At 42.7% G+C, this 17,302-nt stretch overlaps 1 protein-coding gene across 2 annotated transcripts in view; it reads right to left on the bottom strand.

Annotated features, from left to right (window-relative positions):
- Positions 1-17,302, bottom strand: part of CADPS (calcium dependent secretion activator) — a 204,904-nt gene that overhangs the window by 85,812 nt on the left and 101,790 nt on the right. For both annotated transcript variants that reach the window (XM_050979535.1, XM_050979536.1), the window contains exons 10-12: positions 12,552-12,660; positions 11,340-11,552; positions 159-295 (exon numbers count right to left, since the gene is read on the bottom strand). In XM_050979535.1, the coding sequence (XP_050835492.1) occupies positions 159-295; positions 11,340-11,552; positions 12,552-12,660 (459 nt within the window). The remainder of the gene's footprint in view (positions 1-158; positions 296-11,339; positions 11,553-12,551; positions 12,661-17,302) is intronic.

The following is a 17,302-nucleotide window of genomic DNA, read 5'->3' as shown; positions in this document are numbered from 1 at the left end:
TGCAGGCAGCCTCTCAAAAGAAAATACCTCTGGGCCAAATTCAAACCTGGTGTAAACAGAAGTCAATCTTCCAGCAACAGGGGGATTAGCCCCCAGTCGCACTAGCTTTGACTTTGCTGCTTGATGTTATATCACTAGAGACCAAAGAATATACTTGCCAGACAAGAATAGGAATCATTAAGTCTGTGGTCCAAAGTGAGGCGCTGAACCATCTCAAAGAGTGAAGCGTGGTCAAAGTTACAGGGATTGGAAGAGATAAATTCATCCATGCCATGCTTTTGAGCTCTATCTGCATCTGTTCATTTATACATATAGAGAAAGACACCATTTAGAGAGATATAAGACACTTTAGATGACAAATATAACAGAAAAAAATATACAGTATGAAGCATGAAAGCCAAGTATCTCCTCTTCCCTCCATTGCCATTAAGTTTTCTCTTTGCAGGCTGTACAGTACACTTCACCTCCCATTGTCAACTTGCATCAGTTATGGACTATATTATTGTATCTAGGCAAAAGATTTTAGAATTAACATCTTGTCAACTGCTCATTATAGTGCATTTATTCTGTACTTAAAACCAGAACACAAACGTACGAATTCACTCTGCATCTTACAATAGGCTATGAATTAACAGAATTTTGGCTCACATAAGTAAATTAGCTCCTATTTAGATAGTTGTGGTTAATTGTAATAGATTCTGCCATTCTAATGAAGTTACAGCTTTTTTCCTCTACATTTACTAGGTTTTCTAGGTATCACACCAGTTACGTTGTTCTTTCTCCAAATGCCAATGTTTGTCTTCCCCACGGCAATTTTTTTTCCTAACAGCAACTTTAAATGCTACCTCACTGAAATAAAAAGATGCTCTTTTAAGCATTGCTAAGAAGTTAAATTGATATGTAGTTTGTTGTCACAGAGGCAGTAACCCGACAGTGCGTCGGAGCTGCCAGTCATCCCGATGGAGAGACTGAATTTCCTCTGCCTAGATTACAAGCTGCCATTTTTGGGTGAATTAACAGCCTCAACGTATTCACACTTCTCTGCTTTGGGTGACGTTTATGGGCACTAACTCCTAGGGGCTAATTAATTAATCTCAACATGGTTAACTAAACTACACCGAATTCAGCAGTTGAAATGAAGCCTCCAAGCCAGCCTGGGTGCGGCCAGCCAGGACCCCGCTGGGAGCAGGTTTTGTTCTAGCAGCCGCTGGGGAATTAAAGGACACCTTTCACTTGGTTTTGTCTGTGCTCAGCTTCCTACTATATGGGTTCTTGCCAAATCCTTGACAAAGAAAATAGGATTTAAATCCTTCCCCTGTTTATAGCCTCCTAGGGGAACTGGGTGGCCTTGAAACAATGTGGCTGAAAGGACACAAAAATGCAGTTTTCCGCAGCAGGAGTATATGGTAACTGTATTTGTTTTAAAACAAAATCCCTCTTTACCAGAAAAAAACACCCCAAAAATCCTTAATTAAAAAGATTAAAAAAAAGTTTTAAATGAGAGTGAGAATGTTCCTTTATATATGTTTTTCTATTCAATATTTAGCCGTGAAGGATGGCATGCCTTTCCAAATACCTTATTTGTGTCAGTGCTCTCACATATTAATGATCATTGGTAGCAATCTTTACATTTTCTGTATAGTCTGTCGTTATCTATATACAAACTGTATAAATAACATCATTCACTGGAAAGAAATCAGACAAATTGAAACATGTAACATTTCAATTAGCTGCTAGCAATACTTAATTCAGCTGTGGCTGGCAATTTTCCTCACTAGAACCCCACTGAATAAACACTGATGTTTTTCCTACAGAAAATTAATTTTTGAGGGTATGCTCCCCTCAAAAATTGTGCTGAGGTCCTGCTGACCCCTAACCCTGCTTCCCTCCCAGGACCCAAACCCCTCCCTCTCCCTGCCATGCAATTCAGCACCAGACGGAAGCAGCTGCCGATGGTGCTGAGTGAGGTGGCAGCACAAGGGCTGGCTCAGGGGATGGGAACAACCTCCCTGGGCAGCACATCACCTCCATGGCACCTCTGCAGCCTCCCTGGGCATGGGATGTGAAGCCCACCCAGCCCTGTGGCCTGCAGCACAGACTGGCTCCTGTCTGTTTTGACAGCTTTCTGCCCCATTGTCTCTGTCCCTCTGGGCCAAGATGGATTTGATTGCATTCACTCCCAAAGAGTTCGGCTGTGCTGTTTTCATTCCATCCCTGGTGCCCGGATAATGTTTTAGCAGCTATTATCAGACTATTTTTAATGGCTTGCTGCTCTGCCCGGCTCCTCGGAGTTGACTGCAAGCTGACAAATTGGCTGGAGGCCTTCATTTGCCAGTTTTGCTCAGAGATTTTATTACTTTTCAATTAGGAGCCCTGATACACTGTCAATCCTCCTGCTCAGCCAACGAGGCTCTGGGAGCCGAGTAAATCAGCTGGAAATTGGAAGAGTCCTCTAGCCCTTTAGCTGGTGAACCTTTTTGAGCATATGTGCTAGAAAGCATGTTTGAAATGAGTATTTTTTATTCTAGACTAATGAGCTTTTCCCCATATTACTTTCTCTAAGCAAGGTGGGCACAGAGCAGACCTTCTGCTGGTGGGAACTGACTGAAGCGCCGCTGGCTTCCACAGAGCTGAGGGTCTGGCTGGGCTTTTTACAATCTCCCTGCCCAAGGCAGGGGCACAGACAGTTCCCTGACAAGCGTGAGAACAGACACAGTGATTAAATGTCCTTCACAACTGGCCATAATCAGGGGCAATTTTACTTTCATTAAACACTTTGAAACCACATCTTCCATTGGGTGCCTGCTTGAAAGCCCATTTGCCCCAAATCTCTCCTCATCAGAACAACCACATGAAGAGAGAGACATCAGACATGGCACTGTGTGAGCTCAAGTGACCAGAAAAGCATTATGCACATGACTTCTGCTCAGTCAGTGATTTAAAATGTGGATTTCTGCCATGGGAAGGAGGATGAGCAGCTGCAGCTCTCCCTGCAGAGCCCAGCGCTGCAGCTCTTGCACGGCCAAACCATTTTGCACCAGCAGAGATGTGGGGCTGGGTGGGTGCACAGCTCCCACCCAGGGGATACAGCTGTCGAGATGGGAACTGGAGATGTCTGTGGAGAATGATAATACAAGTGTGTATTTCTTTCAAATGGAATATCAGCTCTGGGCCAGATGCTTCATTGGTTCAAAATTCTTAAAAATAATAAGGAGCAGGTTAAAGAAGTCAATCCTATACTAAACTCACCTTCCCTTAATTATTCTAAATAAACATCTCACACACTTTGCAATTATTTTTGCATTTGATTTTTCCAGTGGGCTCACTTTTAAAAAAGAAATTCATTAATCAAATTATACCAAAACCATTAAACTTTGTAGGCAACACAAAAAGAAAAGAACAGATCTAAATATATTATTACCCTGCTTCAGATAAATATCTGCAATTTACAATAATGCCAACATATGCATATGAAATAAGTTTTATGTATAATCCACCTTCATTCAAAATGGCCTATATAGTTTGAATGAGCTTTTAGAGTACAAAATGAGAATTGCTAATATTCACACCCAAACTGTACAGCCAGTCTTTAAGTACTTTAAATTAATTGTTTCAGTCAAATACAGCTGCTTTTTTGACCCTGCTCTGTTATTCTAGCTAAAAAGGAAGGAGAAACCAAAGAAAGAAAGTTATATGATGCTCCAGTAATTTGCAATCCCTTCCCAAGGTGCCGTGCCAAGCTCGCTGGTGTTTCTTTGTTCGGGGCCCCAGCTGAAATGCTGCTGCAGGCCCACAAAAGTTATCTTACATATTTAGACAAGCTGCACACAACTGCAGCTGAAAGGTGTTCGATGGTGGTCTCAGGAGGGAGGCTGCCAGTGGAGGGACATGGCCAGCACAGGCTCCATAAACCTTTCTTCTGCAAAACTGCAGACTCCGGCCTTTTATGTAACATTTGGTCCCCTGCATTACTGCCTTTTTTTATACTGATGGGTTTATTTTGTCCATTTTTATCCAGTTTGCATTTTGTGCTGACTCCATTAACTGGACCCCTGTCATACACACCCTCCCTACATGTGTTTGAAATAGGAATCTTAAAAATCTGCCATTTTCAGGAACACAAAGATTTCACAGTTTCAAGAATCAAGGAAACCAAAGGACTGTCCCACTGTTCAGTTCTCTGAGGGCTGCATTTATCTATCTGTTATTTAAAAACGAAGAGACAAACCAGTCAAATCTCTCATTCTTTTTTTTTTCCCTTAAATGTATTTCCCTGCTCTCTGCATTTCTTTTGCTCCAGCAATAATTTTGGCAGATTTTGCTTTGAGAGCAGTGAAGTTAATAGCGGGGGACAAGCTCCATAAAAGAATTCTTGTTATAAAAGGCTTTAGGTAGCCATTTTATTGTAAGAATTTCTTGCTCCAGATTTGTTTCTTTTCATTAATGAGTGACTTTGTTTTAGTACCAAAGGCAACTGAAAATCTTGTAAATTTTACAACACATTTCCCTGTTGCAAGAAAATAAAAATCCACCAAACAAACAAAAACCCAAACAACTGTAAATTAAAAGGTGACTTTGTATCTTACTCATCTGGAAAATGTGTGCTTGTCATATCTGCTTGACATTACAAGAATGAAGATGTGGTTTGGACAGTAACAAACAATGACACTAGTCAACCTCATCAGGAGACATGAAATAAAGGAATGACAATGATTGATGGCAGCTATTCATTTACAGATATTTCTAGAAAAGTCTTTGCTGGCCTGGCTGAGCAAACTGGGAGAACTTTTCCAGCCTGGCCAGCAATGCACCACGGCAGGTGGCTCATGGAGTGCCCACTGCAACCCACTGCCTGCCCTGAGGGGCAGCGGGGTCCCCTCCTGCTCCTGGACACGTTAGGGCTGTGACTTGTTAAAGAAATACCAAGGAAGGGCCTGAAAACCCCATTTTGGTTGCCTGTGTGGAGCAAGAGACTTCACTCCCAAATACTGATGTTCTGGAGGGGGAAACACTGAATCCCTGTACCTGGGTTAAAATGCCAGGTGAATTGTGAGTGCTGGCAGTGCTAGCTGGTGACTTGCCACATCCCCTCCTTGCTGTGCATTGTGGCATTGCTGCCTCTGAGAAGTGATGTCTGTGTGCCCAGGGCTCTGCAAGCCTGCACCCCAAGCCTGCTCCCCAAACCTGCTCCCCAAACCTGCTCCCTGTGCAGAGCTGTGGCTGCTTCAGGAGCCTCAATTTGCTTCTCAGCTGCAGAGCCAAGAACTCTTTCTTCTCCCCTTCATATTATTGCATGTTAGAAGACAGGTTTAAATAAAATGGGCTGTTTATTCCTGTGGCTTATGGCTTTTCCTCTGCTGCAAACAAATTCTTTTCTGCTTAAGTTACAATTTTAGTAAATTGTTATGAATGCTCCTGTAAATCACCAGACACACCAGGCACTGAATTGCAATCTAAGTTGTCTAAGGATTGGCAGTTAGATGAATAAGAATTTGTAGTATGCACTTACATAATTCCTTGTGTGGCAAGTTAAAAACACAGTTTTAGAGCAGCTATTTATAATATAAAACATTGTTTCACAGCATCTTTATAACTACTTAAAAATATTTTAAATTGGATGGCTGCAGAAACCTGTGAATTTGTATTTCATAAGTTAGAGTTCCAGGCTTCTTAAAGAATGTAGAAGAGATTTACAGGCTAGTTTTAAATTCATGCAGGTTATGTGAGACTGATTTAACATTTTAATTCTGCATTCCTGCAATGAAGCATCTGCAAGTTGACAATACAGAAGACACAGCAGCGTTCTCATGATATCTTTAACTATCTAAAAAAGTAAAGCAATTAAAGCACAAAACTAATAATCTAATAAGATAGCGATGCATTGTAGTGCAAATACATGTAATGTTGCCAAACCCAGGTTCATTCATTCGTTCATTCATTCACTCTTTCTTTCTTTCTTTCAAAGTGGCAAAAATCTGTATTTCATTGAAATTTAACTTTTGTGGGTTGTTTTTGGTTTTTTTTTGCAATAAAGTATGATAAGAATTCTCTTTGAAAATCCAAACATTTAGAAAACAAAATAAAGAAAGAAAAAAGAAAGTGTCTGCTGAGAAGGAATTCTGCCTGCTACCCAGGGGGATATTTGTACACACACGCACATACTCACACATAGGAAAAAAGAAGAAAAAAGAAATAAAAGGAGGAAGAAGGAAAAAAGGAGTCTAGTTGATGGCCAAGAGGGATGACACCGCCTGTTCCTTCTCATAATTGCATTCAGATACTCCAGATACATATTTGCCAGCTCTCATGACCCACTGATGTTATTCCCTCCTAAGGAAAGCAGGCACTCACCAGATATTACAGAAGATTTTAACACCAATAAAGGATTTGTACTGGGTGTGTTTAGGACTGAACAAACTAAGGAGCAGCACAGGTCTGGGCTTTTATCTTTTGCAAAGTAGGTATACCAGTGGGAAAAAGTAAAATAGCAATTCCCCTGGCTTATTTTTTGACTAGCATGGCTTTGATTGGTGACTGAGACCCATGATAATTTGGGGAAACAGCAGCATCCCTCCATGAAAAATGCATTTAAGTCAGAGCAGGCCAGCATCTCCAAATGCAGGGTGACCCAGAGAGCTGCCACTTGCTGCTGAAATCATTCCCTGCCGAGTTAACGGGAGAGGAGCTAATTAAACCTCGATGATTCAGGGCTCTTTTCACAGGGCATGTGTGGAGGGGTTTCTGGGGGTCTCCTCTGGAGTCCTGCACCTTCTCTGGGTCTCTTGGGGTCTCCTGCCCTACCTTTCTATGCTTTGAGGTGTCCATGGTTAGCCCTGCACTCTGGTGCGCTGCACCAAGCTAATCATCGGCACGGAGAGAAAGGATATTGTCAGAGTGCAAAATGATCTGTTTTCAGGCAGGAAGCAGTCAACTAGATGTAATTTCCATGAAACAAAAGAAGGTATTATTTACAGTTTTATTGTGATGTTAATTACTATTTACATCTTGGAATGAAAAATAGAAATGTTAATGATTGGCTTTACTAAGAGGATCACTTGATGCCAATGTGAAAGCCAGGGAGAGAAGGCAATTATGCAAACATCACATGCATCCCAATTTCAGTATGGAAACTTACATTTCAAATCTCAATTCAGGAAAATAACATGGAAAGTTTGTACTACAAAATCTAAACATGAGAAAGATTTAAGAGAAAAAAAAAAAAGCACATTGCATATGTCAGATAATCTAGTTGGATTATCTGAGCTGTGCTAGCTACAGGGAAGCACTTACCCTTGAGTCCAGCTAGAAGTTAGCAGGGTAAGAAGGAACAAACCAGAATAACATAAAGACTAGCAACAAGGCTCAGGAAAGCAGACAGGAGCCCTAACCTAGCAGCTAAATATTTGGGTTCAAGCAAAGAATGAAAAAGAAACTTAAAGAAAATCAAACCAACCAAAAAGAAAACCACTTATAGCTGAAAATTTCTCAAGCAGCTCAATAAACCTCGCTACTTATTATGGGGGAACAAATCATCACAAATTCTCAAAACATCCAACTCATTGTATATGGTGTGATTAACAGTTATTAAATATAAACAGACATTACAAACTAAATATAACCACAAATGATACGTAAAACAAGCACAGACCAATCTTTCATGTTAAAAAAAAAGGGTTTCAAGAAAAAGAAGAGAATGTTGAGCATGTTTGGGAATTTTCTTTGATACATCACTAACACAGAACAAAGATTGGTGCTTTCAGACAAGTGACCACTTTTATGAAGCTTAAATATTGCCAAAAGGTGTAATATGCATTGGCAGCATTATTGACTATGAGACTGTGAATGATTTCAACAGTAAACAAGAACAGTTTGGGTTTTTTTCTTTTATAATGAGAACACTGGAGAAAAGCACAGCTTTGTGTAAATGGAGTTTTTCTTTGAAATTGCAGCAAAACAAAAAAAGCAAAACTTTTCACTCTAACAGGTATTGTTCACCCACGTAAAAGGAATTGTAAGTCATACAAAAATTAACGAATAGCAGGATCTATTTTTTCAGTACTTAAATTGCAAATAAAATAAACTCCACCCTGGTTAGGAGCTGTCTGTTTACTTCTAAGTCAAGTGCTGCCATCGAACTGTGGATGAGAATTTGAGTGCTGCTCAAACTTTATATTTACTGAGTCAAAAGAGGCGGGAGCCAAGTGGAATTTACTATTTCTCCCAAGTTTCCCAAACAGCAAGATATGTGCTTCCCAAGTTTCTGTGCAACAGACAGCTCCATGCCAGGCACAGAGGGCTGGATTTTCTGTGCGTGTGCATGCATGCGCATGAGCCGTCTCGGACTGCTACGACATGGAAGCTGTAACAACAGTTACTCGTCAAATGGCTTAACATTTACTTCTTTGCACATCCTCATTCACCATAGCCTCTAATAAGCACAAAGAAAATAAAAATATGACAGGTATAGAGATAAACATACAAGAATAAAATGTCTCACAGAAGTCCTTACCTTTCCGCAGGCAAAAATAAAAAAGCAAAACCCAAACCCCAAACCGTAACACCCAAGCCAAATACAAAACCAATAACAAACCTAGACCCTTTTAAAAATGCAATACTTGGTATGTTCGGATTTCAAGACTGAAGGAGCTGAGATATGTATTTGTGCATTTAGGACTCCCCATATGCATGCATGACTCACTGTTGCTTGGGATCATTTAACTGCTGTGCCCTATGACTTTTGCAATGAGCACTGCCATGTATATGTGCTGAAATATGAAAAATGAGCAGCCTTTCCTGTTGAGATGAAGGTGTATTATGGCATGTTGCCCTTGTCCTCTTGTAGGATGTGCACAAAGACCTGTCAGAGGGATCTAGATCAAAAGGGGGAGGAGGAAGGAAAACCAAGGACAAAACACAGTAGCCCAGCAGATGCTCAAGTATGAAGCCATCACACTGATGGACTGATGAGCCAACTAGTCTCTCTGTCCCAGGCTTTGGCACAACACATCCAAGAGGGTTTCCGAGTTCTTGCAGCAAAAAGGGGAGACTGACGCTGTGCAACTTACAGAAAAATACATTGTGGATGGAAAGAGGGTGGTGGTGTTATAAAAAGCAAAATGATCCAGATTTGGAGCTGGCATTGGCATCGGAACAAGTGAGAGAAAGTGAGGTCAGATCCTGACTCCCTCGAATGCCCTGGAGGGCCCAGGGGGTGAAATCTTGGCTGTTTTCACCAGAAGCAAGGATGAGGGAGCCCTGCCTCGTGGCAAGTGAGTGAGATGCAAAAACAAGGTCAAGCCTGTGGCACGTCTATAGCTCTGAGCACAGTCAGACTGAGTCTGGAGGACCACAAGCAGCACAAGGCTCTGATGGACATGCTGGGCTGTGCAGATGCAGAATTGACTCCTGGGCCCAGTCACTGACTTCCCTGATTTGTGGCAAGGATTAGGACAAGCCAGTTGCCCCTTCTCCACCCCAGGTACTCCCACAAACACAGGGTTTGGCTGTGCAAGCAAATCATACACCCAGGTGTCCATAGCCCTGGGCAATCCCTTTTCCGCCTCAAAATCCTGGCAGATTTTGCTACAGCTGCTATGATGTGCCTTAGAAAGCAACACCTCACCTGACCCTTCATATTGGTCTGGTGAACTGAAAACTCTGTAAATATCAGGAATTTACCCAGCAGAAAAATTCTCCCAGTTTGATGTCTGCAGGGATGGGAGAAGAGTGGAAGGAAAGGTGTTTCAGTTTGATGTCCTCTGCTCTCATCCTACTCTGCAGGGATCATGCTGGGATGAACAGGAGTGCATCCCAGCGCACCAACCCCACAACTAAGAGCAGCCTTCAGCATCACTTGTCGGGGGAGGGAGCCACAGGCAGAATCCCTCTGTTGCTCCCCCTTGCTATGCTTTGGAGGCTTTTAGCAAGTGAAAAAGCAGCAGTAGAAGGATCTGTGCCTGCTACTTCTGAGAACTCTCTGATTAAACATTCTGGGCAGAGGGACATAAATCCCTGGGAATGCTCTCAGGTCAGCACAACTGAGGCCTAGAGGCTTATGACAGTCAGTAAATGTGGCAAGAGGCCAATTCCCACCTCCCATTTTGGCTTTCTGAGGTGTCCTTCCTTCCCAACCCTAGCTCTTTACACCTTGCACTCCCAAAGTCAGTGACTGCAATGAAGAGGACGAGGATCACTGAAATGAAAACACTGACTATAGGTTACCACACTGCATCACACTACTTTCACTTGCAGCAGCAGCAATGCAAAGCAGAAGGGAGGCCAAAACACAGAGGCATGTGGAAGACAAAAAAAAATTCAAAAGCAGCAAGCAGAGGTTTTCTGCTGTAGCACTGGTCATACAGCTGAATGTCTTGTACTGTTACTTTCTATAAATACTGATATGAAGAAGTTTAACAAATATAAAATATGGCCAAATGCTATTGATAAGGAAAGCTCAGATTTTCTGAGTTTCTTACAACAATATATTTCATAACTGCTTTACAGAGACTATTTTAAAAAGTTGAAATCTATTTTAATCTGAAGAGTTCTTTAATATTTATCACTTTTCCTTATTTTACTTATATTTAATGACAATAATTCTTGAATTTTGCTGAAACTAGCAAGAACTGCTGTATGTTACATAATAAAGGGGCTGCAGACAATTGAGACCTTCAAGAAAAATGAGTGAAGAGGCATTTGTGTGGCTTATAATCAAATTACATTTGCAAGAGAAAAGAAATTGCTCTAAATTTCAGATGAAGCAAAGTGTGTGTAACTGCATAGGACATGCAGCATAGCTACAGCTTAAAAGATGATTGCTTTAAATTCACATCTAACTGGCCTGCAAAGCAACCTGTTAAAAATACCATATGTTTTCCTACAGTTGAATATTCAACAGGAGACCTCTTTTTGTGTGTGCATTTCATACTTGCAAGATTTGCACCTGTAGTTTTGAGCACATGATGAATTTGACAGACAGCTAATGGTGCTAATGAATTGCTCTGATCTGGATGTGCAATTTATTGTGTGGGGGTAAAACAAGTGTCTGTGGAAGGCAAGGTGGGTCTCAGGCTCTCAGATCCCAGTCTCTCTCCTCCATCAAGTATTGCACTTTAAAATACCCATTGACAAGTTCCCCAAGGAATTTTGTTTCTTGGGTTTGGTTCTGTCAAACACACAGGTTAACTGCTTCTGGATCTACTGATGTAAAAAGAAGCTTTATAATAATGAAAAAAACATTTTGTTTTGAAATCAGAAATGTGTATGAATATTGATTTACATTAGTGCAGAAAATTTTTCCGTCAAAGACTTTGAGTGTCTAGGAGAACTTATTTACTTACAAAATTGAGAGATTGGAGCGTCTATCTGGGGTACATTTCCTCCTTTAGCATTTAGCTTTTGCACTTGGGTAGGTGGCACAGGTTTGTGAGACTGGCCAGTGGCTCGGTACATGGCTTGGACCCACAGGATTCGGTCCTGCTCATCGTCACTCGCAAAAATCACCGTGTCTCCTTCCTTCACAGCGTTGAAGAATGTTCTGCCACCATCCAAACCTGGCAGGAAAGGAAGTGACAATGCAGTTTCACAGACTTTGAGGCCAGCCAGATCTCCCCCTGTTTCTCACCCCACCACTGCTCGGGTGTCTCTTCACCCAGTTCTATGCTGCTCCCAGCTCAGTCCCCTCCCCTGCACCAAACTCACCTGCAACACAGCCCACAGGTCCCCAGGTAATTCAATTACTAAAACATGCCCCAACACACTTGAATTAATTGTTTCTCTCACCTACAGCTCCATCTGTGCAAGTTCCATGTGGGCACCACTGGAGCCCAATTAAAAATGGGGTTTGAGTGGGAGGTTCCCCATTAGACTGAAAGCGTCAGTGCTCACACTGCAGAAAAAGGTCCTTAGGTGATATCCTTATTTCTGTCTTTGCCCTGATTTGGCACCCATCCTCCCATCCCCCTATTATGAGAATTAAGGGAATAAAGGGCTTGACAACAACCTACTATATCTTTTCTCATCTCCTCTGGGGATACCATTACCCAGCATGTCGTCCCACTGAAATAAAAGAAAAATGGTGCTTGTCCACTTGAATAAGGGTCTCAACTACCAACAGGTACCTCCAAGTACCAGGGGCTTTCTGTCCCTGCCCCTTCCATGCACGGACATCCATCCTAGTGAGAATGGGGCAGGCAAAAATGCTTCCACAACAAAAACAAGCACAGCTGCTAGCCTTTTATTTAGGGAATATAATCTGAAGGCACAGGTTAGAATTTGAGCGTTACTCAATTTGAGCATTCAGCTCACAATAAAATTCCATTGGGATTTAAGTGTCTAATTCACTTGGGCTCCCCAGAAGAGATGAGATCTTTCCCTCCTCTGGTGCAACTCCTAGCTCAGTCCCTTAGATCTATTTATAGCAAAGTCATGCATAGCTAATGATAAACACAAACATATTTAGAATAATGCTGATCAGAGTTCAGCTGCAGGCAGGGAGAGGAAGAGAGAGGAGTCCCTTTGGGAGCGGTGAGCGCGGGAGCCGCCCCCCGTACCTGGCTGCGGGTCGGTGTAGTCCACAGTGTATCCGTCGAGCTGCAGCAGCTCTTGAGGTTCTGCTTTTTTCTCCCGGTAGCTGCACATAGCAAATGTATATTGACTAACCTGAGGAAAACCACAAACCTAAGATGGCACCGGGTGACCAGCACAAGGCAATCCAAAGCGCTTACAAGGGTGTTTGCAGGGATGGGGGGTGGTGAGGCAATTTGGAGGCTCGTTACCCATTAGAGACAGACTCAACTTCTTACCAGGCTTTTGCAAAGCCCTCTCTTAGCACACCCTCCTGCAGCACACACCTAATTCTCCTCATCAGTACATACAGCGGTTTAATTTCCTTCAAAAGAGGAAGCTCCACGGCTTAAAACCCTCTATCATTCATCCCCAGACAAGTGCAAGAGTGACACCCTGTCACAAACAATGTGAGCTAAATTGCTAGGTGCCAGTCATATTAAAGCAATCTTAAGATGCCACTGATCTCGGCAGTTGTTGTCATCAGTGCTGTAAATGGCAGCTCTCACTCCTCTGAGGTACCATCTGCATGACACGATACATTCAATGTCAAGCTCTTGACGGAAGCCGACTCAGCTGCGGGGGCTCTGCCGGGCTCCCGGATCGCCTTTAGGAGCCCATCAGGCCGCATCAGACCCTGCGCGGACTCGGCGCGCTGCGATCCGCACGGTCGGCAAGGAGCTCATCCAGCCAGGGGAGCAGAGGATTCTCCGTGCCCCAGGCGAGGAACTCACAGGGAAATTTACTGTCAAATGATTTCAAATGACTTTGTTAAGGTTGTGTCACATCCTGGACGCCTGACGTAATTTTATTTGTCTGGACATTTTCTTGACCTCTGGAGGAAACTTTAAAACTCTGGTGGGTGGCAATGAATTGTGCTTGTCATTTTTTGGAAGTTGGGAGATATCCTGAAAGATGGGAGCATGGATGGGCTGAGGGGTTTTGCCTTCAAACTCCAGCCACATTGCTCAGCTACAAAGATACATGTAGCACTTATTTTAGTGGCATCTCTCACAAATAAAATGTAATTTATTGAAGTCGGGGGACCCGTCTATTGGCACAGCATCTCCCAGACACCACTCGGTTTACTGCTGCCCTCTATGGGCTTCTGCTCGCTGCCAGCCTGCTCCAGCAGCCCTGCCTGCACCAAGCCTTCCTCCAGGAACAGCTCCAAAAGCCACCTAAGAATAAACTCTATCATTAACACATTTGTGGGAGTAAGACTAAAAGCGATGCTTTAAGCATCTTGCATCCTCCTTAAAACTACCAGCACTGAGGAAAGATTGACAAGTAGCAGACCAATAGCAGGAGCACACCAGTGCATATTCCCTGTTCTGAACTTTGCATGCCTACCATCGTATGGGCAACACAAAAATTAAAAAGATTAACACGAAGGAATCTAAAAATAACCCAGTGCCCCTCAGCTCAACATTCAGGCTCCCGTGGTGCTCATTCAGTCATACTTGCAGTATGTTGCTGCCATCTCCTGGAGAAACTCCGGAATGTGCTTTATTTACAGGAAAATCCTAGAGATCTCGTCTGAGCAGAAAGGATTTGAATTCTCTGCGTTAGACAGCCTGAACTTCAGGGATTGCATGATAAATGCAATTCCTGAAATGAGTCAGTGCTAACCTGTGCTGACATTTATTGAGAATCTTAATACCACTAATGCTTTTTTGCTTTTCCTGTATGGTCTATAGCAACAGGTAATTCATTCAATAGTTCAGCTGTTGTTCTCTGACCCTGAACATGAGGTCTGAATTTTGGCCTCTTCTTCATATACAAGTAATTCCACTCCTCTTTGGACCCAGAAAGTATTCTTCTGCCCTATCAATAAGACAACCATAGCAACACAGTGGCAACGTAGGGAAAAGGGCATTTCAGAGCTTGTATTTCTCATGCTAAAGGTTATAAATGACAGGTGTAGACAGTAGGCTCTGGTGGAGCCATCCTGGGACAGAGGCAAAGCAAACTGATCTCTCCTGTTAGAATGCACAGGATTTCCTTGAAAGAACATTAGAAGAGACCTTCAAGAGAAACCTGCAGGTTGGTCTATAACAGGCAGTGAGCCAGGGCTCATCCAGGTTCATGTCCAAATTCTTCTCCACTCACAGAGCTCAGAAGACCAAGCTAAGGAATTGAGCTTGCTGGCAGGAGCAAGCCAAGGATCATGCTGGAGAGAGGACAAAGCTAATCATAGCTTCTGGAAGAGGTGCCAACTTTGCCATGCAGAGTGCCTGCACCTAAACAACTCAAGCTACTGACTTCAAGGACTGGCAGACCAGCCTGTGTGCCTTATCCTGCTGCCCAGAGCATCTACTGCTTGGGGTCAGAGAGAAGTTGGTGCCATGGCTACCAGTGCAATGTGGCTCCTTCCATTTACAAGCAGTGGTAAAACCAAGCCCAAGAAAATGAGATTCTAGAAAGCTCAGTATGTCACAGTTGTGCTTTGCTGCAGAACAACAGTGTGGGGTCAAGAGAAGATTGCACTTGCCTTTCATCAGTCCTCCAAAATATTGTGCTTTACAGAGCCTGCTTTCTGTAAAGCTCAGAACTGGCCAGACAAGTGAAACAGTTAATAGCAGAAATTAATCTTACAGCCTGCTGAGTTCACTCTGAACCATAGCTGAGTATGAGAGAGAGCGAGCAGATGGGATGGGCAAGATGAATGGTTTGAGTAATTGGAAAAAACAGAGATACAGAGAGGAAACTGAAGGAAGACAGAGGAGAAATCTCTGCCCAGTGAGGGACAAATTCTCAAAGCAGCTGGGATTTCATCCAGGCACTCGATGACAGCCAGGAAAGGAGCATCTAAGGAAGCTGAACTGAGAGAAAGTAAAAGAAGGGAACTAATCCAAGGCACCCCTGGTTGGTTTATTACAAAAAGGGGAAAACACTTTGAGAAATAATTTGAGACAAAAGAACATAAGGGAAAAAAAAGGTGGGGGAAAAGACAAAGAAATTCAGGAAAGGGGAAGCAGACAGCAGGAGACAAATGCCAAAGTTCACTATTCCCAGGCTGCTAAATTAAATCTGACTTTCTTGGCACTTGACCATATTCTGTCACCAGCTATATAATCCAACTGATTAATAAATACAGCAGATATGCATTAACCAGTTCTGACTTTGTCCTGGTTTCTCCACCAGATACTCCTGCTCTGGCGAGCACTGCTTTCCCCAGGATCCTGCTCAAACCTGTTAATTGTCATGCCTCACACTCAGAACTCAGTCATTTGCTCCCCCTTTTTTACTGTTGACACAACACCACCCTACTTGGGTTAAATTCTTTAATGGACCTTTTCTAAATTAACAGCATGCATTTTGTCCCAAGGGAGAGAAACCGTGCGAAGATACTGCCAGATCTAATACAGCTTTCCACTTTGATGGGAGACTCTGGTCCTCTGGTTGCAGCTCTGTGTTGCCTCCCAAGCCCTTTCCTCACACAAATGAGCAGAGGAAATGATCTAGCTTAAAGAAAAAAAAAAAGCAAAACCAGCAGTTTTCACATCTCAGCATCTCCATTCAGCTCTTAAAAACGGCACAAAACAGTCATCCCAGCTTCTGTCTTCAATCAGGAGACATGTGTGCTCTCCTGGGCAGGGCTGTGTGGTGGGAATTCATCCTGTGTGAGTATGGACAGGATATGCAGGACCTACTGCAGCCAGACATAACTAGCTGTGGCATCAGTTTAAACAGCAGTTTCCAGATATTTTGTATGTATCATCACACTCTAGATTTTACAAGAATCACCATCTATGCCTGGTTCTCAGCAAGGGTCTAAGAGAAAACATAATTTAATATGATTATGGGGACCAGCTATGGATCATTCACCTCAGCTTGAAGACAACAGTCTAGGACTGCTGATGTACCACACTGCAATTCTGCTGAATTATTTTCAATTTCTGGGTGATATTCAGAGTTACTGAACTCTTACTTCATTTCATTTTATCCTGAGTTAGCTGAGTTTTGCTAAAAGCAAGGACTGTCACTATTAGTCTAAATTATACTGAGTTTAGGGAGTCTGTCACTAGAACAATAGATCCAGGCGTAGACACTGCAACTGGTTTTAATCTGCAGAGTTGATCTGGTTCCAACAACATTCTGCAAACACCATCAGACACAATCAGCTGAAAACTGCTTCAAGCTACTCAGCAGACATGTCATCCAGGTACCATGGAGTGTTACTTCCCATATGCTGCCAGAGCACTGAAATGGGGTTATGATAAGAGATGAACAGATTCAGTCTGAAACCTCAGTATAATTAATTCACTTGCCCTTAAAAATCATTGTAAGAAATTTCCTATTGCAAAGCCAGCAAACCCACCATAACCAACCATGGTGTTATTGCCAGTACAGCACATCAGACCTTGCAAAGAATTAATACAAGCTCTGCCAGCTATCAAAAATCCCAGCTTTTGCATGAGGGTCTAATTGGCAAACTGGCTGAAATTTGCGTGCTGTGCTCAAGCAGCTGATACAGCAACTTAGGAAACACTTACAACATCTGAAATGGATGTACATTTTCTTTCCTAACCAGTCACAGAGAACTTTGCCCTAAATAGCTTAACTGCTTTTGCTTACCACTGCCACTGGCATTACTGCTGCCTTTACGAAGCATTTTCCTCGCTTGTGATGCTGCGGACCATTTCCATCCAAGCTCAGGGCCATATTCTGCCATCATTTTCACACTGCATATCTCAGGATTTAAAATTAGGCAAGTAACGAGTCTCTGCCATGT

The sequence above is a fragment of the Serinus canaria genome, chromosome 12 (assembly GCF_022539315.1).
Source record: "Serinus canaria isolate serCan28SL12 chromosome 12, serCan2020, whole genome shotgun sequence".
Lineage (NCBI taxonomy): Eukaryota > Metazoa > Chordata > Aves > Passeriformes > Fringillidae > Serinus > Serinus canaria.
This window is presented reverse-complemented; position numbering and strand designations above follow the sequence as displayed.